At 39.0% G+C, this 25,539-nt stretch overlaps 1 protein-coding gene across 3 annotated transcripts in view; it reads right to left on the reverse strand.

Moving 5' to 3' along the window:
- Window positions 1-1,546: 1,546 nt before the first annotated feature.
- The window catches only part of PPP3CA (protein phosphatase 3 catalytic subunit alpha), a 205,029-nt gene continuing 181,036 nt past the window's right edge, over window positions 1,547-25,539 (reverse strand). For 2 of the 3 annotated variants that reach the window (XM_072862234.1, XM_072862237.1), the window contains exons 9-14: window positions 25,098-25,223; window positions 22,365-22,439; window positions 17,435-17,461; window positions 13,449-13,533; window positions 9,273-9,370; window positions 1,547-3,307 (exon numbers count right to left, since the gene is read on the reverse strand). In XM_072862234.1, coding sequence (XP_072718335.1) covers window positions 3,114-3,307; window positions 9,273-9,370; window positions 13,449-13,533; window positions 17,435-17,461; window positions 22,365-22,439; window positions 25,098-25,223 — 605 coding nt within the window. In that variant the 3' untranslated portion in view covers window positions 1,547-3,113. The remainder of the gene's footprint in view (window positions 3,308-9,272; window positions 9,371-13,448; window positions 13,534-17,434; window positions 17,462-22,364; window positions 22,440-25,097; window positions 25,224-25,539) is intronic. The other variant, XM_072862236.1, reaches the window with a different exon arrangement.

Genomic DNA, 25,539 nt, shown 5'->3' on the forward strand with positions numbered 1-25,539 from the left:
CAAACCTCAGCCTTCAGTGGCACCAGGGTTTTTCTTCACACTCATCTACAGCTCCTTCTGCAGCAGGAAAAAGGAAGGACAGCTGAAAGAGATGAGATGCCCTGGAAAGAGAAAACCTTTGGAAAATTGTTTTTGTCCTTTTAGGAACATTTGAGTATAGCCTAGACTATCCCTCAGAGCCAGGTCTGAACGTGCCCCATGGTAGGATGGCAGGGCTTGCTCCAGAAAAAAGCCAGGCCACCTTACCTGGACACACAGGACACTGCTCTTTTGCATGCTCAGTACATTTTTTCATTCTTCTAAGATGTAAAAAGTTCAAAAATCTCCTTACTGACCAGACAGACTTTGCACATTTCCTAATGCATTACTCAGCCTGGGCTACCTCGCTTACCCATAAGCTTTTCGGCAATTACAGCAAACCCACCGCTGATTTGTAGCATGGATCTTTTGGGTTAAGTCTACCAATTGAGAGGTCTATGCCACACTGTCACTGCTGAGCGGAAAAACCCCTTTCTTGCTTTTAAATTGGTTTGGGCAACTGCCAGGGCCCAACTTAAATGAAACCAGACAGCACACATTGCGTTGCCCACCAGTATTGCTCTGTGTTGCACAAAGTGCCTGCTGAGCGCTAGCTCAGACGTGTCTACAGAAAAACTTACCTGAGGCAACCTACAGTTGTTCAGCTAGCATGTACGCAGGACCGAACTGGCAAGTAAAGTGGTCACTCAAACTTTCACCATTACTTTTTGCAGAGACCATGCTCATTAACCAGATGAACAGCTTCACTGATCAGATGAATAGTTAGTCTCTGCGTGTCTCTCCCCTGTGCTATATTTCTGTACAATCTGAAATAAAAATTTAAATCTAAAATTGATCCAGCTTCCTAGTCCCATATATGATGAGTTCTCTTTATTTTTGCCACCTGTCATATTTTGCCAAAATTAACAAGAGCTGAAGTGGGAAAAACACAAAAGAAAGCAGGCACCAAGCCAACATTTAATAATGCTACCTGAAAGGAGGACTAAAGCAATACCCACAACGTCGCACCATTTGGCATCATCCGTCAGTCTTCGCAGGATGACGGATTGTGGAAGGATGCTGAGCACAGTTAGGAAGAAATGAGAGCAAGGCAGAGCTTTGGCAGCTCGCCTCTGCCTAAATGGGAGAGCATTTGAAACCTGAAATTGTTGAGTTTTTTGTTTTCCTTAAAGGAACATTGTAAATGATACTCATTGACCTTTTCAAACACTCCAGATGAGGTGGGGGAAGCACACAGAGGGCACATGTTTTCTTCTGCAGTCTACTTGCGGGATACATCCTACTCATTTCAGTGAAAACCCAACTTTCTAACCAGAACTTGGGGGAAGTCTGCAGATGTTCAGTAGCCTAAAACTGTTGGGTAATAAATGAATTTTTGTCTTAGTAAAGAACTGACCTTGAATTGTGAAACGAGTCATTCTTCTCTTACACCGACAGCCTTCTCCTGTTCAAAGCAAAAGAGAGCAACAAGCGCACACGCCAGCAAGAAAGGGGAGAGTGCTTAAGTTCATGCACATTTTTATTGAGTAGTAATATAAAATGCTTCTTTCATAGTTACAAGTGCATGCTTTGATTGCCAACATTTCGAAGTCAAATTACAAAGGCAAGGCTGTAGGCTGTAGTGAATTACTTGGGCACTTATACAATTGTTAAAAAATATCAATGGACTGTTTTGTTTCGTTTCTTTTTCTTTTTTAGAATGAACCAGTTGAAACCCGTAACTGATATACAAAGGGAAAAAAGTGAAAAAATTACACATTTTGTGGCACATGACAGAACAGAACAAAATGACTAAACCATTATGACATTAACAGTTATCATGCATTTAGAATTTCACAAGTAACTACAAACTTATTTAAATTTCACAAGGTTTGCTAAACATGCTACCCCTCTATATGTGCACTGACAAGCTTATGTTAAAAACTTTAAGAATACTCTCCCCTTAGATTTTTCAAAGCTTTTTTTGATTACAAAATTTCAAAGGCATTAAGCATTTTTTCTTTAGAGAATATAAAGTACGCCAGTATACATACATTTCCAGTATAAGTCAGACCACTAAGCGCATTACAGTCCCATACAGGCCTATACAGCCATTTTTTCTTAAAAAACATGCATAGGCAGATTTTTACAGAATATAGATGCTTTTCACTGCACTTAATATGGTGTCTTGTTCACTATACTTAAAAATGCACCACTCATAAATATTTAAATTCAGCAAGCCACAACCAAGACTTGATTTACCAAAAAAAACCAGAAAACCCCCCAAACCAAACCCCCCTAAATATAAACAGCAAAAAAAGATAAATGTTATCATTATTCCAGTTTTTTTTTTAAACAAAGAAAAGGATAATTGCTGCCAAATTAGTAAGATAAGTGTTATATTTAAAGAAGGGCATTGAAGCACACTAAAGAAACCTGAGGTAAGCATAATCTGTACAAAATTAAACTGTCTCTCTCTCTCTCTCTCTCTCACTCTCTCTCTCTCTTTCTCTCTCTCTTTTTTTTTGGCATTTTAAACAAATTCCCAACATTCTTTTTTTTTCTTTTTTTTTCTCTATATTTTTAAAGACTGCCTAATTTATTTCATAGCCATTGTCTGACAAGAGTAGCAAAACATTATCAATAAATAGTCCTTATTTAGTTTGTACATTTTGTTAAAAATGTTTCGATGTTGTCCATGTTTAGTGCTGCAACTGTAAACGTACAATAGTTAGTAAGAAATTAAACAAAGTTTTCATGTCCACTAACATAATAAAAGGCCTTTCAGTAACATACCTAGACGTTCCCAATGCAGTAGGAAAACATGTTCATTCCCCTAACTTTGCAATATATACCAGCATGAGCTTTCATTTTTCTACAAGCATTTTAAAGGCATATCCAAAGGAGGTGTCTCTCCCCCACCCCCCCTCCCACCAAATTAAAGTTGACGATCTCTTCATAGATGATTTTTGTAAACTGAATCCAACACCTGGCCCCCAGAGCAAGTAAGCTATTATCAGAGGCAAGAACATCCCACTGCCGATGTGCAGCAACCCCATCGCGCCCTGCAGCTCAACCCCCCTCCCAGACAGTGGTCACTGAATATTGCTGCTATTACTGCCGTTGCTGTCCGTGCCATTAGTCTCTGTGGAGATTGCCTTGTTGATGGAGTTAAGGTTGGCATCGGATGGCACGTCTCTGCGCGGAGGCATTCGCTCATTAATTCGATCTAAGCCTTTGGCCTCTTCGAAGCTAGTGATCTTATGCTGGGGTGAAAATCCTTTGATAGCTAAATAAAGGATTATTAAAAAGTAAAATTAGCAAAGTAAAACTCTCGGCAGCTTTTCCCCCAACTTAGCAATGAGTGCGAAAGTCCTTCTTTGCGAAAGCGGCAATGAGAAGATCTGACAACACGACCGACTCCTTACCGTACTCGGAAAGAGCTGGGGTTCAGACCACCACCGTCTCTTGCAACACAACTATTTTTTTCAACAAGATCAACTTCCAATATTTTGTTGTCCACTGGGGTTCAGCTTAAAATGCTAAGAAGCTGACATGAAACTACAGTTTGCAATTAGGAACCATGCTCAGGGCACAGCCGGGAGCCAGGGAGTTAGCATTTGTCATCATCACTTACAGCCTTAAAGACATCGTGCCTCGCCGTAACATCCTTAATCAGGCAAAACTCCCATTTGACTTTCAAAGACCAGGGGGAAAAAGCACTGGCCAGTTACAGATGGTGATGACCTGGTGAGGCCAGTTTGCGGGATATACATTAAAGCTATGGGAGATCTGGGGTGACCCTACAACAGGTTGCCTTATGTTCTCAACACAGGCGAGCTGCTTGTTGATCGCTCGGGGCCGTTACCCTCCCCAACACATCCTTGGACTTCTAGAAAGCAGCTCGAGTCAAACAGTGGTAACGCCGTGCAACACGGACCAGGGGTATCGTCATTTGGCACATTCATACAATTTAACTTTGGAAACGCACTGACAAAGGACCAAAGTTCCAACTGAACCTGAGGACTTTTGATTTGCCCTTCAGCAGTGACATTGATGAGGCCACATCGACCTCAGAAGGCAGCCACAGGCTGGGGAATGTATTTGTAGAGTGTGGGTTTTATTTTTTTTTTTCCTCTTTAATTGAAGAGTTGAAGATCTTTAGATTTAAAGGAAAAGAGAAAAAAGCACCGTAGGCAAACAGCAGGTCACAGCTCCACAGATAGTTTGTCATAGCCTTCTGTGTGTTTTTCTCTTATCTGCACCAAATCAATGCACTGCACTTCCAGAACTGGCACTTTTGCTATGCCTCTATCTTAACATGCCATAGAGCAGAAATGGTGTGTTAGTACCAGGAAACTGCAAACTCCCTGGGGAGAAAATTGTAGGGGAGTTTCAAAGATCAAATTCGATATTCCTTCCCTCCCTTTGTCTTCTCTTTACCCCAAAGTACTCCTGCTCTCCTTCCAATATGCAGTCCCGATTCTGGACAAGCTGGCAACTTCTGTTAAAAAAAAATAAGCGAACAAACCCCAAACCCCAGAACATCCCTGGTACCAATCGACCACTCCTTGCATTTTGGGGGAGCGAGAAAAGCGCTTTCATGCTGATACTTTTGCCAACCATTCCTGTGAAAATGGATAGATCCTGTTTGCCTCAGGATTTAGCTCCTTAGCCAGTTTCACAAACGTTATATTGGAACTTTGTGAAGTGCATGGGTTTTAACATGTATTATACTTCAACTCAAAAACAACAACAACATAATGGTGATTAGTCAAGTGAGCAGGGATGGAGCAGTGAAAACAGAACAGGCCCTACAGTGAGGTTTTTCAAGGGTTGTTTTTTTTTTTTTTTTAACTTTATCTTCTACCACAAAAATGAAGATGTCTAACAAGCACCCAGGCCAATCCCTTAAAGCAATAGTTTAATGGATAGCCACGTTGAAGCTGAAACACTTGCTGTGTCCTGGAGCTTGCCAGTAGCACAGCCCAGTTGTGTCATCAGGCCCTGAATCAAACTGTAAAGGGACAATTGGGAAAGGACGAAACATTTTCTCCATCATTAGCTTCGTCTACATAGACTAGTCGTTACGACTATGGTTACCGTGTCTAACTAGTGAGGATGGCAAATCAAGAATTAACTTGAAGGGTGCATATTGCTGGAATGGGGGCACGTTCAATTGGTCTTATTTCAAGCAGACACGTTATCGTCTGTAATACTGAGGAAGGTGCTCTGCTGTAGTTGCTAGTCAGACAACGAGTATTAGCAGTTTACATTGAGAGTATACTAAAACACAACACAGTCACAGAAGATCACAGAAAACAGCCAAACTGTCAACGAGAATGCACACTGCAGATTAGAGATTGCCGATAGGAATAGATAATTCCAACATAAATAGCAGCTTACTCACTGCTATTTAGAAAGCAGTTGTATTTTCTCTTACTTGTTTGTTCTGTAATTTTATTCACTGCTTTACAAAAATCAAAAACAAATTCAACTGCCCAAAAGGGCACGTCTTACCAACGGACAGCAATCATTAGATTTTTTTTTTTTTTTAATTATCTAAAAAAAAAAAAATACCCACAGAAAATTTGAGAGGGGCAAGAACAAAATACAACTGAAGAATTTTGTTTTAAAGGGGAATTCTGAAAATTCTTCTTCCAAAACTTTATAATGCTGAATGAATATCGCACATCTACATTGCAATACGTGATTACTTAGGTGTTAACCGTAGCGTTAAAAATTGCTTAAGGGTTAAATTAGAGGTCTGTCAATAAGCACCATAGTTTTCAATACTAAACATTCAGAAATCTTCCGAGGCAGCCAGTCACTTTATATTTATCGCTAAAATGGTGCTGGTGTTAATGGTTGCTCTAATGTAAACATCCAGTGTGTAAACTGCCACTACCAGAGGAAGCAGACATCTTGCAGACAAATGTCTCATGTTGTTTTACTTTTAAAGAGAAACAGAAACATGCTGAACTGTAACAAAAGACCAATAAAAATTTTTTACTGGTGACCTAAAAGAAAGGAAACAAACTGAAGCAAAAAAGAAAAAGGGAAAAAAAAGAACAACAAAAAGAGAGAATATTTACAAAAAGCTGTGTGTTTTCCTCGACCAGAGATTGCTGAGGATGGTTTGAGGCGGAGACAAGACCCAGCCTCCAGCGCACAGTTTTTGAGCTATGTGTCACAGAGCATTTATGAGCTGCTGCCGAGTTATGTCCCGTGAAATCCAAGTCCCCTGATCTCCTCCTGTGGCATTACTCAGTGCTTAGTTCAACATACAGCAATTCCAACGTGATTGTAACTTTCAGAAAGAAAAAAACCACAACAACAGCAACGGCAAAAAAAAACAACCAAAAAACATTTTCCCCTTTAAAGCAATTACATTTTGGTTAATACCGAGCCACAATTGTTAGCCCAACACCCACACAATCTGTACAAGCTACAGCAAAATGAATACACCCAGCAGAGCCCTTATCTGTTGTGGCACCAACAGAAAGGGGACTGACCAATTTACCTTCATCAGCCTCAATAGCCTCAACAGTAGCTGAAGAGAAGAAAGGGGTAGCAAAACGAATGAGAAAAATGAGCAGAGGATTTTAACTCTAAGAACAAGTCAGTGAATAGCAAAGGAGCTACAACACTAATGTTACTGTAAGTGCTGGATTTTGGCAAAACAGACACACACAGAAATGCTTACACAAAAACAATAAATTGCAGGTTGAATTAAGCTATAGTTTGTTTTGAAGAAGTTTCACAAACTAAAAGTTTTTAAAGACACATTTGAGTAGTTTTGACTCAAAAGAACTACAAAATGAAAATGTCTTCCATATTGGACATCTGACCCGAAAAGGTCATTGTATAATTCTCCCAGCTTTGAATAAGAGCAGTTCGATTTGCCCTGTCAAAAGAGAACGAAAAATGGCATAAAGCCATCACACAAAATTCATACCACTTACAATGTCAGCTTGAAAAGTATTAGCTGCCAGTACAAGGCAGAAGAGCCACATATACAACTTCTCAGAATTATTTTTTTCTCTCTCCTGACTAAAAGAAACCTCCCCACAGCATGGGACAGAGTTTGCTCAGACAGCTTTGCCTTTGCTTGCAATCTTGCCCAGTCTGCTCCATCTGTAAGCATCCTTTTTGTCAACCCAGTCTCTGAAAACAGCATTCTTCTAATATTTTATTTAAATCAATGGACATAGATACAAGATTGAAAGCTGTTGGACCTCCAAAATTGCAAAGTCTGGTCAGAGAGATAAAAGTTTGTAAACGGGAGGTTGCTGCAGTGTTATGAATACCATGTTACCACTGTTTTGAAACCATTCATTGTTCTTAAAGACGTAATTTCATTTGAATTCTACCCATCAGCTTTGGCATGTATTTGTTTCTACAGCCAGAGATTTAGAAGCTGATGCAAATAGCAATGGTACAGCTCAAATATTTAAAAAGAAATTTTGATTTTCAGGAACTTCTCTGGTTTAGAGAATAGCTCAAGAAGCCAAGTTTTTAGGAATTCCTCTCTTCTTTTTTGTCTTATTTTCCCCTACGTAAAACCTTTTTTTGTCCTCCATAAAACCCAAACAATTTTTTTTTTTTTGTAGTTAGGATGTTAAATATGGATTGAGATCAATACTAACATATGTATACTATTATCTTGCTGCATGGGGAAATGACAGGAGCTAACCCACATGCACCAAGGTAAGCCTATGCCTCTCAAGCTACAGAGCAAGAGAGATGGCAAAAATCGAGGAACGAAATCAATGCAAACTTAAAAGAAAAGGAAATGATAACTAGGATGAGAAATTAAAATGAATAACCAGATCCAAACCAGCACTGACACGTTAGAAAAAAATGACGAGTAAAATGTATACTTCCACAACAGAACAGAACATACTACTCATTTTCTGTTAATACATATGGTACTATGAATGTGTGCTTAACAGAAATGATGTAAACTTCAGATTATTTGGTGAATGGGGTACTAGGCGTTAACTAATGCAGAGCCTTGTGTATAGTAATGTTTTACTAAGCCAGAATACTGCAGTATGAGGAAATTTTCCTTTTAGCCATTGTAACAAGAACTTTAGCCAATTTTCTCAAATTCATTTCAATTCCTAATAGTTTTCCAGGGCAACAGTAGCAGTTTCCTTGGACCAAATTTTCTGACAAATGTAAAGCAACTATACAGAGAAGAGCCTAGGTAAAGACCACAACCCCATTAAGACAGGCATCCTGTGGAATCATATTGCAGCATTTTCAAAGCAGAACGTTACTATGTCCATAACACACAAGTCATCAAAAAGAAAAAAGGGAATGGAAAAAAGGGGAAAAGAAGGTTTACCACTGTATACCTGAAACTTCTAGGTAAAAGAGACAGTAAAGGGAAAAATACAGAGAAAGAATGCTCCAGGAAGGAAACAGGAAAACAAGAGGCTGAGACTGTGTTAAGGTTATAAAGCATTTCTATTTCTTACATCTACTGCCAACAGAACCAGCAAGAGACATTTTTGTGTGCCTGCAATATACTCTACAGCAATACACACAGAAAAAAAGCAGAGCTTACAGGAGTAAATTAAACACTTTGCAGCTCCTTATTCCAAAAGGAATATTTCATCAAAGGCAGCCCTACTATAGACTTACAGATTTCCTGTAACAAGAAGCACTTGGTATAAAACTGAACTGACAATCTGTATTGTGTTTGTGTACAAGGCAAACGTGGTGTTTGTAAGAGCCTCCCTTCACTTGGGCTTAAATCAGAGTGAAATTGTTCTCGTGCTGTCACCTAGAATTGCTAGGAGAGAAAATCTAATACTAGAGCTATTTTCCATTGGTGATTCTCTATGAGGAAGAACAAATCAGATAAAATAAGAGTTTGAGTGTCATTATCTAAGCTGAACCTTCACTACTCTGTGTATTGAAGGCTGCTCTTAAAAAAAACCCCAAGTGATGCTGTAAACTGTGGAAAGAGCGCACTTCACATGCAATGCTGATCTACCATTCTGAACAGTTGATTTTCAGGGACTTTCCCCCCCCGCCTTTCTTTGAAAATCAGTGGTACATAATAAGTCTTGAGAAGTGGCCTTACATGAACTGCTCACAAATGCTCTAGTACAACAAACCGCCTGTTTTATTCTGTCCTTTATTTTTTTCTGAGAAGACTGCGGTTACTTTTCTTGGGTTCTGCAGTTGAAAACCAATTGGTTTTTTTACACATAATGACACACACAGGCAAACATGCTTACCGCTTTGCAGTGTTTGTTTTCCTCCAGAGAGCACACCACTGGGCAGCATTCCTGTTGGAGTCAAACCTTTCAGTGTCAGCACACTTTCACTCTCTTCTCTGCAGAAGGAAAAAACAACCCCAAAGTAAATGATTGTCTTTTTTTTTTAAACATGGAACACGTTTTAGACACCTTAAGCTACACCTGCCCTGCAATGATTTGGTTATCTCCAATCTCCTTACCAGGACAGACTGAATCCAGTGATAACACCAGCACCAGTGCAGTTCCCCTCACTGCTATGTAAGTGGTTCACCTTTGCACCACACCATACACAGACTCCCACTATAGTTAACACTATAACCTGCATCTGTGAAAGAACGTATGACATACGTTTGAATATATATACATAAAACCACAAACCTGATAGGAGGACCACCAAAGGAGCAGTTATTGCCAACAATACATTTCAGTGTCTTACACCGTGTGGTCTGAAATCAACTAAAATTGTTGTTTTGCTTTTGTCTACACTAGCAGTCAGGTGCATTATTTATTAATGATCATCAGCCACTTCAAAAAAAGCAGCTAAAAGCTCATTAAAATTAATATGCACTTCCACCCTTACTAGCACTGTTCTTAATAGTTTTGTATGCTAAAAATGATACTGGATTCAAGAAAAACGTTTTAGGAAACCTAAATATGTTTTGCCTGTCTTCCAATACATATAGTTTTTAATATATGGCAAGAGGAATACAACAGCTCTATCCAGACAAGTCATTAAATACAGCTTTCCATGAGCACTGTAATGCTGTCTGTGATGACACACTTTCTCAACAGCAAAATTGACCCCAATTCTTTAAGAGAAACCTATTTTGAAGTGCTTTACTTTGAAATATATAATGACATTAAGCTGGAGAAAGCAAGCACGAAGACAGAATTTAGTTCCCCATTCACTTGAGGATAATGTGGTTTTGTCTATCAAAACTGTCTCTCAGCAATTCTACTACTTACAATTTTCTTTAGACCTACGTGCCCTGAATTACTCATGTATTTCAAACAACTCTTGTTTACCTACTACATATACCATATACTCAAGTTCTATTTTTAGTTTGAAAATTATTATCCTTGTACACACTTTTCTTTGGGTAATAGTCAAAATCAAATTGTGACCATTTTCCTTGCAAGTTTCCTAAGAAATTAGAACTAATGCAACAGCCAGATATTTCCAGAATTAACACAGTATTTTTGTCATCAAGAGTTACACAGCAAAGTTTTTGCTTTCTCTCGATTCTTTGCCTCTGCAAGCAAATGCATAATCTGCATTTTCAATTCAGTCCATTTCATCTCTTTTTTTTAATTAAACTTCAGTGGCACTTCTAACTTCAACTTCATAGGATTTTTTATTACCTTTAAACTTCATATTCCCAAGAAACCTCTGTATCACAAATTTTGAGATTTTTTTTAAGCCTTCAGTGTTCCTTATTTTCTATTTGATGTCCTTTACTTCCATTTTTAAAAAAGGAAAATAAACTGATTACATATTTTATTTACCTTCCTCCTGTCTAAATATATCCAGAGAAAAGTCAGGCTTGAGAAACAAAGTCAGAAAGAGGCAATGACAGAATCATGAGGTCTTCCACTGAGCTTAAGCCAATCTTTCTATGATGGCTATTCTCAGCAAACCTAATTATAAACCTCTGATCTATAACCTTTGAAACTAATACAACACTATTTTGATATCTAATTTTGAGACTAAAGTGGCTGAAATGATCTCAGTTTTACATTCAGGTTACATCCTTGAGGAAAGTGGCCACTCCAGCTCAGAGAAGAGACGGTCGACTGAGTCCTTTGCAGGTGGTCAGATCAGGTGCTGATCATTCGGAAACGCTTTTCAAGAATGAGTGAAATAAATTTCATAAAACAGCAATGACTCAAACAGGAACTTCAAAGGTTTCTGAAATAGGCTGGTTTAGATGCTGGTGCCACCGCAGCCTTTGTGAGGTTACACACAATTATCAGTCACTCGTGTGTTACATGTGGATTGTGCTGGCAAGACAGAAAAAATAACCCAGGCTTTTCTATAGGAACAGCATTTGCAAGATTGACCTTGTGTAATTTTTGCTGTCTAGATGCCTGGCAGCTAGCTGAGGAGAATCAACCTTTTGAGCAAAAGAGAAGAGGAGGGACTCCCAGGGGGGCAATGGTAGCTGCGATGAAACGTCACTCATCCCCCTGGAAGACTGGTAGCAAAACTGCCCATTGGAGGTACCTGTTTATTTGCTGACTACGCCTCTGACCACAGTAAGGATGCTCTGAATTTGCTGGTTAAAGCTAAGTGAGAAGAAATATACTCTTCATCTTCAGTCCTTCCTGCAAAGTTTGAAGGTCCATCAGTAACCAAGAACTGTAGAAGGCTCAGCAGCTTCAGTGAGTGAACCACTGGCTTCTCTACCGGATACAGTCCATTCTGGTCTTCTGGAGATGTTGGGATGCATGTGGTAGGGGTAAAAAATTGTCTCATGAACAACTCTGAGATGAATTTGACCGCTTTTCAGGGAATGATCAAGACTGATTTCCATCAGTGCCTCAAAATGTTGATTTTCGTGAAATAATTTAAGAGGGCTCAAAGTTTCAAGTGGTGCTAAAACCCTAAGCTATGAGGCTCATGCATATCACTTTAAACAGGGCACACGCCAGAATTATGCTGTACCCTTCTTCCATCCCTGAAACCATTGAAAGGGTCCTGCCCCATAGTTCCCTTTGAAAAAGTCTTTGACATATAGGTGGTGTCAATCATCTGCAAGTTATCAAACCCCAAACATATCAGCTGAGCATCCAATTTCAGGGTTTTCTGTATTTTTAACTCCAGGTTTCTGTCAAATTAATCCCGTATTTCAAAAGGTGCTCTGCAACAAAATACAGCGGATCCAGAAGCTGCAGTTCAAGGTTATGGGAGAAAGCCAGGTTTCCAAACTTTGTTTGCTCAACTATCATTGGAGAAAAATAATCATGCTGTTTTATGAAGGTGGTGGCAATGTCAGCTCCAGGCTCTCTGCCAGACTTGGTACAGAGGAGCAGGTGGAAACATTTGATTGTTCCCCTGTCTTGTTTAGGGAAAAGGCATGATGCCAACTATTCTCTTTTTATGGGTTACACTTTGAAGTAGCTTGTGCATCACTAGTAATTCACATATAACACTTTGGGAAGCCCAGGTACAAAGTCCTCCATCTCAGTATGCTATTTAAAGCTATGCTGCTGCAATCTGCAACACGTGGGCGAACTGCTGTGTCCATGCGAAGCCCCACTGACAACCTGCCCACTGCTTGCACACTGCAGAAGAGTCTCAAATCAAGTACGTTTGAGAGTTTCACCTGAAATAGAATGTATTCTTCAAGTAACTGATTTTATTTCCTCTTTTTATACCAATCATACAATCATACCAATAACATTTTTTAAACATGCCTTGATTTAGCACTAACATAATAGCCATAAACTGACTACAGCAGAGCAACATACAATTTCCTGAGAAAAAAATCCCTCTGCTGAAAGGGAGAACTGTATTTTCTATATTTAGACTTCAGCACAGCACAGTACAGCATGTTTTCTCTTCTGCTTAGAGACATCAAATGGAGAGTTCTAAACATTGGGTAGCAATTAGTTACTCATGTTCATGTGTTTGGGGAGTGCAGCCCAAGGTAACGAGTTGCTGTTGTCTGCACAATGATTTCCTGGATTTTTAGTTAAATGACCCTAATGCTTTCATCTTTAATCATCTTTACTTACGGCTGTAGCAACAACTGTGGGTGACAAAGTGGGACAGTTGGCTTCCTTTTAATGAGACATGGCATGGAACATACCCTTTCTCCACAGTTAACTCTTGCCTCGCAGTGGCTAAGAGTTAATTTGTATACCTGGTGAGCAAACGTCCTTAAAAAAGACTAATTTCAATTTTCTTTGCTGATGTCTTTTGTTTGTTTTTCTGTTTTATGTTCAGCAAAAGCCTGAGCAAGATTATTCAGAGGCATAATAAACAGCGATACTGTATAAATAAAACAATCTTTCAAAGGTTCCAGTAAAACTCAGTTGGGTGGTATATTAAAATATCAAATTTGCTGTTTGATTAACAGTAGAGTGCACTAAGTAATCATTCAAAAATATCCTTTAACATTAAAAAAAATCTGAAACAGCAAAAAACCTTACCTTAACACTGAGAAAACTCTAGCCATTTTTCCTATTGCTCTTATCTTGTTCCTTATAACCTCCTTTCGAGCAGCAGCTGTTGCTCCTATGGAAAATACATTAAAAACCGTTACAGGGATCTGTAAACCATACATCACTATTCTGAACTCTAAATACAAGAAACACCATATTGATGCCACAGTTTACCAAACTAAGCCACATTTGTAGTCAAAACTGAAAATACTATTTTTTTTGTTATTTACAGCCCAACTGATAACTTTTGAACAATCTAGTTATTAGTACCTTTAGAGATGTGATCCTTTTCCTGCTACACATTAAAGCTGCATGTTTTTGCATCAACGTATGCTTATTTTCCATTTCAAAAACATTTTCAGAGACCACACTCTTTTAAAAACAAGTTTCTTAGAAAATAGTCAAAATGCCAAAAAGATATTCAACATGAACAGTGCCCAAACCATTAAAAAAAAAAGTTAAAGTTAAACAATGGAGTTAAAATCTATTTCATGATCTTATTTTAAGTGAAAAACAATCACATTTCACTTAATTTCTAAAAAAAGTGATTGGGTTAAGCTTAAGGCCAAGAGGGTCCAGTCAGGGTTTTGCCATCCCTAGTTAAAAAGTATTTAAATGTTTATAAAACCTAAAGGTCCTGAAAACCAGCATGAAATGGTAGGGATTGTGTTGGCTGGCAGTGGTTAAGAGAGTTCCATAGATGCAACTTTATTCTCATCGCTGCTATGGCCTGTTCAAAATTACAATTACTTTGAAATTTGTGAACTCACACAATAATCTGCCTTCAAAAAACATATGCTGGAACAGAGACTACAGTTCACCTAAGTTTGCAAGTGTACTTGTTACTTGGATATAATCAAAACCTAGAATATTATCTGTGCATCCAAGAGAGAAACACATGAATGGGAAAAGCAAATGGTACTAAGTTATCAGAACCAGGAATTTCTTTTAATAAGGACCCTCCACGTCCCCAAGAAAATGCCATGTTATACTAAATAAACCAGTTTCACTTAATTATCACAATCATAACCACATACATCACGAAGATTTCTCCCAAAGGTTTCTGAATGAAAGGTAAGCTTGGCTCATATGGATGCTGCCTGGCAACTCCTGCCTCGGAGGTTCAAGAGTGCAATCTGAAAACCACTACATCAAGATAAGGCTTCCTTCTTTGCTGCTCCAGAATCCAAGGACAAAAATGAAAATTTCTATTTTCACTTCCTAGCACTTCGATCCATTTTATAAAGTAGAGTCTATCACGGAAGCTCAAATAGCAGAAAGGGCCAAAAATGAGGGAGTCTGTTATGGCAGCAGAGGGAACAGTCCCAGGGAGCCAAGGCAGCAGCAGAGCACGGAGCAGAGGACCAAGGGGTTGCCAAATGTGGGTGATGGATGCAAAAGGTGAAAAGCTGCAGAAGACAGGCACGGGGCCTTGCCATGCAGACCTTCCTTCACTGTATTATGAGCACAAAGTGACTTCAGCCAAACAGGCTCATAACGAAACGCTGAACTCAACAGCAAAAGTCCCATCTGCTTCAGTGGCACCAGCGTTTCACACACTGCTCCTCCTCTGCGCGGTCCTGACTGCTCTGGGCAGTACTGGAGAGGTCCAGCGCTGCCACACAGGAGATTTGCTGGGTACTTCTCAGAGCCGACTCTGCGATAATTCTCAGTTTCAGTTTTCTCCACACATCTCTGCTGATGGCAGCCCCGTGGCTCTACTATCAGGTACTGTCACCTTTCCTACTGCAGATTTCTCGATTACAATTAAACTCGTAACACTTTGAGACTACAGCTGGAAACACAAGCATTGCTTCATGTTATTTACTAGATGACTAGGTGGCCTGGCTGATACCCTGGCATTTTAGAAGAGGTAAAAAGGATGTACATTTTTTTCCTGTGCTTGAATTTCAAAATGAATAGCCATCCTTTGCAAAAAAACTTTCAAAACTGAAAACAAACTCAACTCACAAATCCTAGAGCTGTTCAAAAGAAAGCTAAGTAACTGTAGGAAGAAATATCACAGATAATGACATAAAAACTCAGGATCAATCTCACTGCAACTTTTAACCTTGTGGTCAAGATCAAGTTTAACCCCAAACAGTTGCAAGGGGTGAGTTTGATAAAGTGGGAGCTCGATAGCCGTGCACAGGGAATCCTGCAGAGCTGCTTGTGGGGTCGTGTGTCCCTGACCAGCCCATGTACAAACGGGTCCACATGAGCCACCTCTTACGTGCCCACAGCTATCACAATCTGCAGGCTCAAATGTTGATAACTGTATGCTTACATACCGGCATATGTTCATACGTCTGCTGAGGAGCGTAAACTAGATGTCTTACAATCATGCATGCTACTTTTGTATGCATCCATCTTTTGGGGTAGCTATTAAATGCATTATTTCCAGGCATTTCTAACTGTTCTCCTAGACTATCTTGAAATTGTGAGCCTGTATCTTGAAGTTCAAACTGAAAGAAACTATGCTCAGAATGATGGCTTTCAAATCTCCCACATATAAAGACAAAAATATAATAAAAGATATTTAAAATATAAAGATAAAAATATAAAGATATAAAGTCTTATTCATAAATGTCTAATTCTAGACAATAAAGAGTGGGAGAAACAGCTGTAATTCAGCTGGAACTGAATTAAATATAATATATTCGTAACAGTTTAATGAAAAATTTAAATTAAACAGCAATGATTCAGTTGGGTTCTTCAAGAAATAGAGGGGGTACATTCCTGCCTCGGTTACTACGATCTCTCTGAATTGTACTCTCAAGATGCACGAGACATGGTTTTCATCCTTTCTTACCCTGAAAGCACTTAAACACAATTTGTCTTTTTTTCTCCAAGTTTCACTCTCCCTACTTGTTTATTACAAACCCACACTGTTCTAGTAGATCTTAAGTATATTTGACTTTTTCAGTCACTGTTGAACTTCCAGAAGAGTTAAGAACTGACAAAATTTATGAACAAAGTGAAATACAATGCCTTACACTTAATATAAAATAAGAATGGAAAAAAATACTTAATCATAAAACACAAAAGGCTTAAAGGGACTATTTTGTTTCTCATCAATACACATAAAAGGTTACTAAAAAATACACTGAAAAGATTTTGGTCTCCACTGAATTTCCTAATTTGTAATAGATCTGTGAAAAGGACTTAAAATCATTACCAATATTTGGTAAACAGAGAATATTCTATTTATCCTATTGTTTTTTTAAAATGTTATTTGCTAAATAATGCACCTGATATTCACAATGTTTTATTGCCCTGTTAGTTTTGACTGAATACTACTAACCTGATATAGTATTTGGATTCCCTAACTATTTATACATAAATCTTAGACTCACATTTCAAGTGTGAATACTCCAGTTTAATATTCTGACATTCACTATTACTGCAAATCCTTACGAATTACTTCAGCTACACTTAAGCATACACTTAGGTGAAAGTAAATGGGTTATAACCTGAGAACTGGCTATGGGTAAAAGGGTTAATTTTAGCCTTTGCAAACACTGCCTGATATCCTCTTAAGTTTTTACTTTTCTTTCAATATCTAAACAAACCGTATTTGCATGAAGGAACTTAAAAAAAAATCATGAACACAGCCAAGTTTAAAATTGGAGTGGAAAAATTATTTGGGAGGTAGAATAAAAGCTTTGAATCTTCAGTAATTTAACAAGTTCTACCAGATTTCGGATTTGTAGCATCCAAACACAGAGCTTGCAAGCTGGATATGTAGGACTTATGTGAAATGTAATTTAGACCTTCAGATTAAGAAGCAGAACAATGAAAAAAAGACTATAAATTCTGAAAATATTCCGAGATACGGGATTGAACAGATAGAAAACAATACTCAGTAAAAAAGCCAAACCCAAATCTCTCACTGGTATCCTAATATATGATATATTATCTAATTAAGCACTAGGAAAATGAATGAAACTTAAGCCTTCCAACTTATTGAATACCTTTCTTCTGTGCATAAATGGGATCTTCTTATGAATTCCAAAGGGGGGGAAAGAAAAAGATCAGTGATGTTTGTAGAATGAAAATAAAAAAATAATACAGAACATTTGACAACATCAATGGAAACGCAATGTTTAAGTAAAGTCTGAAAAACAGAAAAGAAACAAATTAGGCAGGGAACATCTAAAAGGAAAGAAACAGATTGAGAACGATGGGGAAAAAAATAAAAAACCCTTTCAGCTTAAAGCCTTGTTAGTAGGTTTTGCAGGAAAGCAACATGCAGGCAGAAGATCAGCCGCGAAGCTTAGCCTCAGTGTTACCACCCCTTGAACACATACTTTCTCCTACATTATTGCAGCTGCTTTGATAAGGCTCAATCACTTCTCAAAAGCAGCACCCCCCAGTTTATTTGGGGTGTGCCTGCCTGATGACACCTCTTTTCCTAGAGGAATCAAGCCAATTCTTCCAGTTTATTTACGTCTGATATCTGAAAGAATAGCTTACTATCATATAGACATGTCTGCTGCTTCTACCAAAATCTGTGCTATCTACTGCACGCATGCATTCCTTCAAATGGTCCAGCAGCTTACAGTTATCAAATCCAAACACCATCATGGTACAAGGTATTGCATTTTAAAATCAACTATGTTTGAGAGCAAGACAAGTGCAGCACTCAGTGCCCAGGCACAACTGCACCATGACACGTGTTTTGGGGGCACTGGTTATCTAATGCCCGCTGCTAGGTCGGTTCAGAGTCAGAGCACACCAATGTGCCATACTATGGCTCACACAAAAAATTCAGTGGGCATGGAAATAACCATACATGGCCAAATAAATGAATGAATAACTAAATAAAAAGATCCAACCTTGCTGGTTTGGAGGAAGAACAAACACAAACCAGTGGAAAAACCCCTCTATTTCTCTCCTAGTTAAAAATTAACTCACTGAAAAGCTAAGACTTTCTCATCTGCCCAGGTAGTATCATGAACACCCTTATCAAGGCATTGGTAAGTAACTGAGACTTAATGATGAGGCCTTTGCTTTTGCTCAATCATTCTCTGTGTTAGTTGGTGCAGAGCTTTCCCCAGCTGCAGTTTATTGCACTGAAGAGCTGTGGCAAATTTAATATGCCACTGTTCACAGCAGAACCAGGGTTTGATCAGCAGGAGACTTTTGACTTGGTAATTCTCTTTAGGCTCAGACTACAGCACTGTACCGGGAAAGCTGTATTCCAACCAAGGAATAAATGCTGCAGCTAGCACTGTGACAGCAGCTTTTCCATGAGAAGGCTGTGAGCTACAATGTTGAAGGCAATACAAAAATTAATGCAGGTAATTTAGGAGTGTCTTTATGCCAACCCATGATAGAGATGGATACAAAGCAAGCAGTGCGTTTGTGTCAAGTTGTCTATTACATTATTGCACCCTTTTAATTAGCAGCTTAGTTTTTCAATCAAATGCATGAGGCCAGAAATGTTACTAATTAAAATAAAACAGAACTCTGACTATATGCTGGCTGGGTAGAAGGATTTGCAGCTCCTGTTGCTAAGCGATATGTTTGATGCACAAACCATACAGCACATGAGCTAACGTGCACTCAAGACATTTTTGCTGGATCAGATTATATTGCAACTACCGTAGCAAACAGGGAAGAGAAAGTACACCAAGAGGAAACTATCAGAGATAAGAAAACTTGACCTATCATCTCCTGTCATTTTTAAAGCAAGTGAAATCAAAAGGCCAATACAGGCCAGCAGGGAGATATGGGCTAAAGGGCACTATGATTGCTATTTAGGCTTTCTCCCACTAAGCATACGCAGAAACTGCCTACAACAAATTGATCAGATCCCCATGATGTGTCTCCTTAAGCAAAAAGGAGGGGGGAAAAAAAAAAGGGAATACATGCTGTTCAGCATCCTGCTCATGGCTAGATGCAACATGCATGACTCAGAAATAATAATAATAATAATAATAATAATAATAATAATAATAATAATAATGGCTCACAAGAACACCATGCAGTGAGGTCAGGCAATACTGATGGGGCTTTGTTTTGAAGGGGGAAGTGAGAGGGGAAGGCAGAGGGCAAGAAAGTGTAAAAGAAGATAACAAATGAACGATCAGTGCAAACCATAGTGATGGATCATTCTCATTACATGTGGGAACCCAGGTCAGGGCATGTTCAAACTGCAAGGAGAGAAAGGAAATCAGCAGCGAGCCCTGAAAGCTACTGATGATGCAAAAATAAGCAATGATTTTAAAGAATCATTCCATCAAACAAAATGCATCTGCTGTTGCAGATATCAGGCATTTCCTTCTATGGGAAATACTGCTAAAGAAAAATGTCAGTGGGCAAATAGGACTGTACTCCTGCAGTCCTCCAAGGAAGCTGGGCAGAAATTATTGAAGAATAGTGGAAAGGTTGAACCACTACAAGACTGTCAATATACAGCCCTTATAGAAACAGTTTTAAGCTGATAATCATTCCAGTCCGTTTCATCAAGAACACAAATGAAATTCATCTTGTAGTTTCTCCCCCAAAAGGCAAGGCTCTAAGGGAAAAAAATAGGAAAAGAGAGGGAACTCAACTATCTCTGAGAGAAGGAGGATTTTCCTTTCTTGTACAGATAATAAATCAGAACATACCAGGAAATCATTAAAGATATCAGCCTCTATTTAAATTTAAATCAACCCTCAAATTTACTTTTATATCTGGATCCTTCAGAGTCTCTTCCATGTGTATGATCCTCACGAGCCCACCGCTTCCAGTGGGCTGGAGGTACCAGCGTGCACCCACAGCAAGCTGCAGCACCAGCGCCACAGATCCCATTTTACAGCTCTAGGGGGATTATCCGGGAAAGCAGACATGAACATATGCCAGCTCTGCTTTTAACTACACATGCTAAAGGAGATGACATTTCTAATATCTTCCTTAACATAATGTTTTACACAGAGAAAGCATTCATACAGAAAAAATCTGAAAAGAGATTTAGACAACAGTATTAGCATTAAAGTACCAGGAATGGTTTAATTATTCCTCATCTGGAAGTTTTAACGCTGTTAGATATCGTTATGCAGTACACACACATGCAAGCCCAGAGGATTTCAGCCTGCCTCCCTGCTTAGACACCTGCAATGCTGTAAACTCCACGTCTGCAGGAGTGTGGTGGTAAAACTCCCAGGGAGCCGGGGGGGTTCACCCTCCTCCTGGAAGAAACACAGTAGATGGAGAGACCTCCTGCAGCTGGAGAGGGCTGCTGTCCCCAGACCCCTAACGCCTCGTCATTTGTGACTCTGCTTTTGCAAACGTGCTGCTGAACTGTAACTTAGGCATGGGAACACTGACGCAGTAAAATTTTAGAAAAGGACTATAGGCATTGGCCTGTCTATGCTCAATGGAAGTTTATAGTACAACTTTAAAAGAAGGTATTAGGCCAATGCTGAATTGATTTAAAAACCCTTCCCATAAAGCCTTTGCTTTGGCATTGCATTCAGTGGGATTTCAGCCTGCGCTTAAGTGCTTTCTTGAGCCAAGGATTTTAGGCACATGGTTTTCTTGCTACTGTATTTAATTTGACACAGTTTTTACTCATTGTATGCCTCTGTGCTGTTTCACACGCTGCTTTAATTACACAGTAGCTACTTATTTAAATTTCATGAGAAAAAAATTGGGCACAATATTCAAACAGGTGTTTTCTTCTCTCCACTGATTACTGGTTTCAATAAATTCAGTCTTTGTCCCAAGTCCTGCAAGATAATTGTTCACGTCCACACTCTGCGGCAGATGCAGAACAGGGAATTCCATTTGGCTTTTCAGAGTAAAAGCAAAGCACTATCATCCATACCCTTCTTCTCCCTTACAAAAGAAACATTTGTCAAAACCCATGATCTAGCTTTTTCTTCCAAAGACTAAAAATAAAGACTTTGAGAGAGATGTTTAATTATTAATTACAACTTCACTAAATATTTGTCTTACTTGAAAGTTCTTCATTCTCCCTGTTCATTCATTCTACCTACAAACATCTTGAGAACATTTGGTAGTGCTAGATTTTTCCAGGTTCTGTTTTAATTTTTTAATATTTCTGTTCTTTTCCTAGATTATTTTTTTTTTAAAACACTGAAAGCATTCCTAGTAAGAATATTAGGGATGCGTAGGATTTTTTTCAGTTTTGCTCAATTGAGATGGGACATTCTGGAGAGCTGCAATTTACTCTTGCACAGCCTTACAGAAAATAATGTCTAATAAAATAAATTGACTTCTAAGAATCCCCAAATTCCAAGATATAAAGTATCCTTCACAGTCAAACCAACAGGTACAAGGCAAATTATCATCATATAAACTCCAACCCAAGTGACAACAGAAGCGACCATTCCTCTCTTCTTAGCAGAAATGTCAGGTCAGGACATTCTCTATCTGTGTTTGCATGTTTATTTTTATTGATTATATCGCTCCTTAAAGCCTTTTAGATACACAAGTCCATTAAAAGAGGCAACTAATGAAATATTTCAAGTACCAGCAGTACAAGTTGCGGTACCAACATTTTGGAAGGAGCTCTGCAAGAAGCTTATTTCATTGTAGGAATATTATTTCATTGATATAATTAAACTTCCTATGGGAATCCCTGGGATCTTACACATAAAATCAACATCTGACCCCTTCATGACCACACAATCCAGATTTCATGGAGGAAAATACTTTTTTTTTTTTTTTAACCAAGAGAGTGAGACCAAGGAGAGGGTTAGAACAAGGACAGGAGTTCCATTAATTCTTTTCAAAGCATGCAGTAAGCAAATCCACTGGAGTCTAGCACAACAGTTGCTTTTAGTGGCACAGAACTTAAACGGGACCCAGAAAATTACCCCAGGGTTAGTAAACAAACTTTTAAAGTAGTTTCAAGGCAAACCATCTCAACCAAGGGCAGGAGGCTCTTACCATCAAATCCATCTTCCTCTGTCCCCAGTTCATCATCTGAGCAGATGTTCAGCACGTTTACCAGCATCTCTGTCACTAAAATGGAAAACAAATGCAAAATGTTGATATTAAGCTTCCCTCATCTGTCAGAGAGTAAACTCTAGCTGTAGCAGTGTTAATGAAAATTTAGTACAGAAATGGCACCCACTTTTTAAACAACATGGACCTTGTTTTATGGATGTAGTAATATAAGCTTGAGGTGTCTTGTGTAGTTAATAAAAAGTACAGGTTTCCATAAAAATTGTTCCAAACATACCGAACACCACAACAAACAGACCTTAAAAAAATAACGTGTTTACAATCTCTCTTTTTGCAATTGTCAATGAACTAGGTAACTTTTGTTTTCTCCCCCTCAATACATTTTTGCCTTTCACTCAACTTGGACAGCAGAACCCACCTCTCTCCTCTTGCTGCTACATTGCAGTAGGATTTGAGTTCCCTGCTTAGCAAATGGAACAACATTTCAATTGAAGACGTTACAGCAAGAAGGATCACAGAATATTTATTTATTTATCAAGTTTTTGGACACTGTACTTTCAGTGCAACAAAACATTAACCCTTGTAAGACGTCTACAAAGGGGCAGCATCTCTTGAAATCCAGGACAAATAGACTAGATGATCGTTGTAGGTCCCTTCCAGCTGGAACTATTCTATATTCAATAGAAACATTGGTGAATTCAGAATATATTCAGCTTGCTTGCTTTGCAACTCGGGCACGGAAGGGTCAGCCTCAGGCTACCCCTAATCTGATCCCAGCTCTTTCTGGAAAGGCAACAGTGAGACACTAACCAGAGAGTGCACAGAGTAAGAACAGACAAAAAAAAAACCCCAGCAAAAATCACAACCAAGGAAATGGAATTTAGAGATCAAAAAAGCCAAAGTTACAAGGTAAAATGTGAAATCATTAGCAGATTGAGAAGAACTCCACTACATCTACATGTAGTAAGCATCATTAAAAGGGTTACCAGGCACGTCTAGCCTTGCACTAGCTACACAGGTTGAAAGTTTAAATTTTTTAATCAAGTGGTTATTAAAATCCTCTTCTGTGACAAGTATGATGGCTTAGCACATTAGAAGGGTGGGACACAGCTATATTTTTCCTACCTTAGTGAAGGATTTAATATTTTCCTTTGACAGGATTAGTGGAAAGACCTTCCACATTATCAACCACCAGCAAAACTAACAGCTTCCTACCTTGGTTGGCCTTTAAGGAAAAAATCTATTAAAAAAAAGGAAATAAATAAAAAGCTGTGCAGAACATCAACTCTTACATCCATGAGTTTTGTTTTGCAAAGAAAGGGAAAACACTGATTTCACTTCTTGGGGCTCTAAAAGTTCCAAGCAATTGGTAGAGTGACCACTGGGAAGACATGAAGGAGGGGGGGGGGAACAAACAACAAAACTGAAGAAAAAAGATGAAGGAGTGTTCACGGTCTCAGAACCTCAACAAATCTGGCTGTGCATCCTGCAGCCTCACCTGAGGAGGCCACTGATGGGAAATCTCTAGAAAAATGACCTTACAGAGCATCTTACAGAACCGCAATGTGTATAGAGAACAGGCCCATCCTAAAAATGGCCTGGCTGGGTTTACAGCTGAAGAAAATGAAAGCGTTTTATCTGCTTCACAAGAGTCTGCAACACGCGTCAGCATGGATTATGTAATGTCTCCATTAGTGGAAACAGCTGTCTATTCTTTGTTAATCCCTATTTTATTGTCTATCTGCTTTGTTCACAGAGACCTCAGGCGTCTCACCAGCAGCTTTCCTAGTACAAAAGAGTAGCTGAAAACAAAGCCGGTCATGACTGCAGGTAAGAGCCACAGCTGGCTGTATTTCCAGTTGCCTATTAAGAGAGAACTGTTATTCCAAGCAGCTTTTAAGAGTTTATTATAGTTTTCTGGCAGTAATTGCTGTTGCAGCAATATACTATAATGGACAGATCAAAGCAAGCTTCATCTCAGGCCCTGAATAAAATGACTTGGGGTTTAAGTAGTTTGCATTATGTATTCATTTAATATGTTAGACCAAAGTGTTTTCATGCCTTTTGTGTGCTTGCCACTCATAGCATGAAGTTGTCTTCAGGCAACATCAAGAGCATCGTGTTTCAATAAAACATCATTTATGTTCTTTAGAGTCTTCCTGCCAGCGATGAGGCACCATACACCCTGGGCAGAGAAGGGGCTGAGGAGCAGGTTTTACTTCTTCCTGCCATCCCTCTCCAGGAACTGGGTCTAAGCATCACCAGCTCTGTGTTTGCTGGTAAAAAAGCAACCCATCATCATCTTATCAGAAAGGTCAGCTGGGTAAGGATGTAACCATGATGTAGTAAAGTCTGTTGTGATGTCCCTTGAGCAGTAAGCAATATCCAAGGGAATGCCCAAGAGCTTCTAAAGGAACAACTAATAAGAATTTTATTCAGTGAATGCACCTCAGGCCTGCAATGCCATAAAATCTCTTCCTACAGCAGAAACATAATGGCATCATAGCCTAAAAGAGTGGAAATTATAAACACTTATGAGAAGTGTGATTAACCATTGGTAATTGCTTACCCCTTTGAGGCCTGTTTCTTGAAATTTGTCCTTGAAAGCAAGTCATCTGTTTTCAAATTAAACTGCCATTTCAAATAAATGAGGCCGCATGCACAGTGACTAAGAAACCATTTAGCAGTTTCTATGAACAGAGCCTATTTACATACCTTTCTCACCCACAAATGGCAAGGACCAGGTAAACACATCCATGAAGTTTGGAAGCCAGTATGGATGAGGGGAGCAGTTGAACTGTCTGATATTCATAACGTTGTTCTCGTATTTCAATACTGCAGCTAGAAGGCAGAAAGGAAAGAAACAAAAGAGATGTCAGCCACACGCATGTGACTGGCTACCAGACCAGTAATGCTCCTAGCGTGCACAGCCTGCAGAGCTGCACACCAGCTTTCAACCACTTGACCCAGCGGCAGCACTTGACTGCTAGCTATAATAGGATACAGCCTCAAAGAAGTTGCAAGCCATTTCCAGTCTGAAAGTGGCGTCGTCAGCTTTCTCTGGCACTAAGATGGGTTGGTAAGCGAGTTAATAACTCTGAGTAGTCATGAAGGTAGGCTCTGGGATCTGCCACCAGCAGGGAACAAGGCAGACTAT

Source organism: Ciconia boyciana, chromosome 5 (assembly GCF_034638445.1).
Source record: "Ciconia boyciana chromosome 5, ASM3463844v1, whole genome shotgun sequence".
Taxonomy (NCBI): domain Eukaryota; kingdom Metazoa; phylum Chordata; class Aves; order Ciconiiformes; family Ciconiidae; genus Ciconia; species Ciconia boyciana.